This window comes from Rhizopus microsporus (assembly GCF_002708625.1).
Source record: "Rhizopus microsporus ATCC 52813 unplaced genomic scaffold scaffold_103, whole genome shotgun sequence".
NCBI lineage: Eukaryota > Fungi > Mucoromycota > Mucoromycetes > Mucorales > Rhizopodaceae > Rhizopus > Rhizopus microsporus.
Window position 1 is genome coordinate 1 of NW_019672018.1, and position 1445 is coordinate 1445.

At 36.3% G+C, this 1445-nt stretch overlaps 1 protein-coding gene across 1 annotated transcript; it reads left to right on the plus strand.

Moving 5' to 3' along the window:
• Positions 1-34: 34 nt before the first annotated feature.
• On the plus strand, positions 35-852 carry RHIMIDRAFT_244380 (uncharacterized protein; the record flags this gene model as incomplete). Its single annotated transcript, XM_023610064.1, has 3 exons — positions 35-110; positions 182-638; positions 670-852. Coding segments are annotated over 3 exons (716 nt in total), but the record flags the coding sequence as incomplete, so codon positions are not given.
• Positions 853-1445: the final 593 nt, after the last annotated feature.

Sequence of the window (1445 nt, forward strand, 5' to 3'; positions counted from 1 at the left end):
TTGTTTTCCGATGGACAAATAAAAAATTATTCAGAGGAAGATTACAAAGTGAAGTTCTGGTCTTTTATTTTGGAAGAATTCTTTGGTAGTTCTTCCGTGACAATCAAATGGTAAAACAGGTTCGCTTTATATTTTGCCAAGCAATGTTTCTGAAGTAGATGCTTTATGTCTTCTTCTGAAGTCGCTTGTGCTTCAAACACAAGATTATTAATCATATCCAACTGAATAACACTAGGTGGGATACTGTTCCAAACAGCTTTAGAAGCTTGGATACAGAGCCAAATTTGGACCTAAGGGTAATCTCTTCTCCGTCAACAGCACGTCTGGACGATTTTGACAAGCAATGCAAGGTAGCAAAGGTGCACCTAGATAAGTTGAAGCTCGTGCTAGTTGCAAAACATCATCTCAACTACTACCACAAGAAGATGAAAACAGACAATATATTAATTCCGTTCATGCTGATCATAGGCTTTGACTGCCAACTACTTGGACTACGACTGATCCAGCCTAAGCTCTACTGCCTTGACAACATCGGGACATTTTCTTTTCCTATCAACAAGAAGCATATAAAAGAAGGAGCTATTGAGGATATAGTAAACATCCTCACATTTGCAAGAGTATATGTTATATTTCAAACCGTAAGAGAACGCTAACTTTTTAATCGTTTAGGTGCAAGCCATAGAGTTGAAAAATAAAATCAACAATTTAGAAAGAACCAAGCACATAAGCAAGCTGGCAAAGGACTTGAGATCTACCAGTGGAAGAGATGCCTGGTGTACAGATGTTATCTGGCCTTCAGACCAGGTAATTCCAGGCTTCGCGGGAGAGGAAAAAGCTGAAGACAATGAATAGGCCAAAGAGCATTTTTGCAATGATATGTTTTTGTTATAATTTACCTTGTATACGTTTTTCAATGTAAGCACATGCAGAATAATCAAATTGAACTATATACTAAGAATATTGTCTCATTTTTTCAGTCTTAACATGCATCTTCATAAGGAAAGCCTCTTCTCTCAGAGTAATATCAACAATTACTCTGAGGAAGATTACAAACTCAAGTTCTGGACGTTCGTACTAGAGGAGATCTTTGGGTATTCTTCTGTAGCCATCAGTGTTTAATGAAATAAATCCTTATTATACCTTATAATCTCTCTATTTATTTATCGTACATCAGATGACAATAATATTGACCACATTTTCATATGAACATCAGCCTCCTATAAAACTCTTTCCTCAAACATTTCTTTGATTTTTAACTCTTTCTTTTTACTTTGTTTGTGGTCGACTTAATTTTACAGTAATGGTAAGTTGAATACAACACGACTTCATTGGATTATTAACCGTATCTAACTGAATTACATTAGGGAGACACTGTTCCGAACAGTTTCAAGAGCATAGACGCAAGGTCCAAGTTGGATTTGAGGGTTCTGCCTTCTGCATTAGTA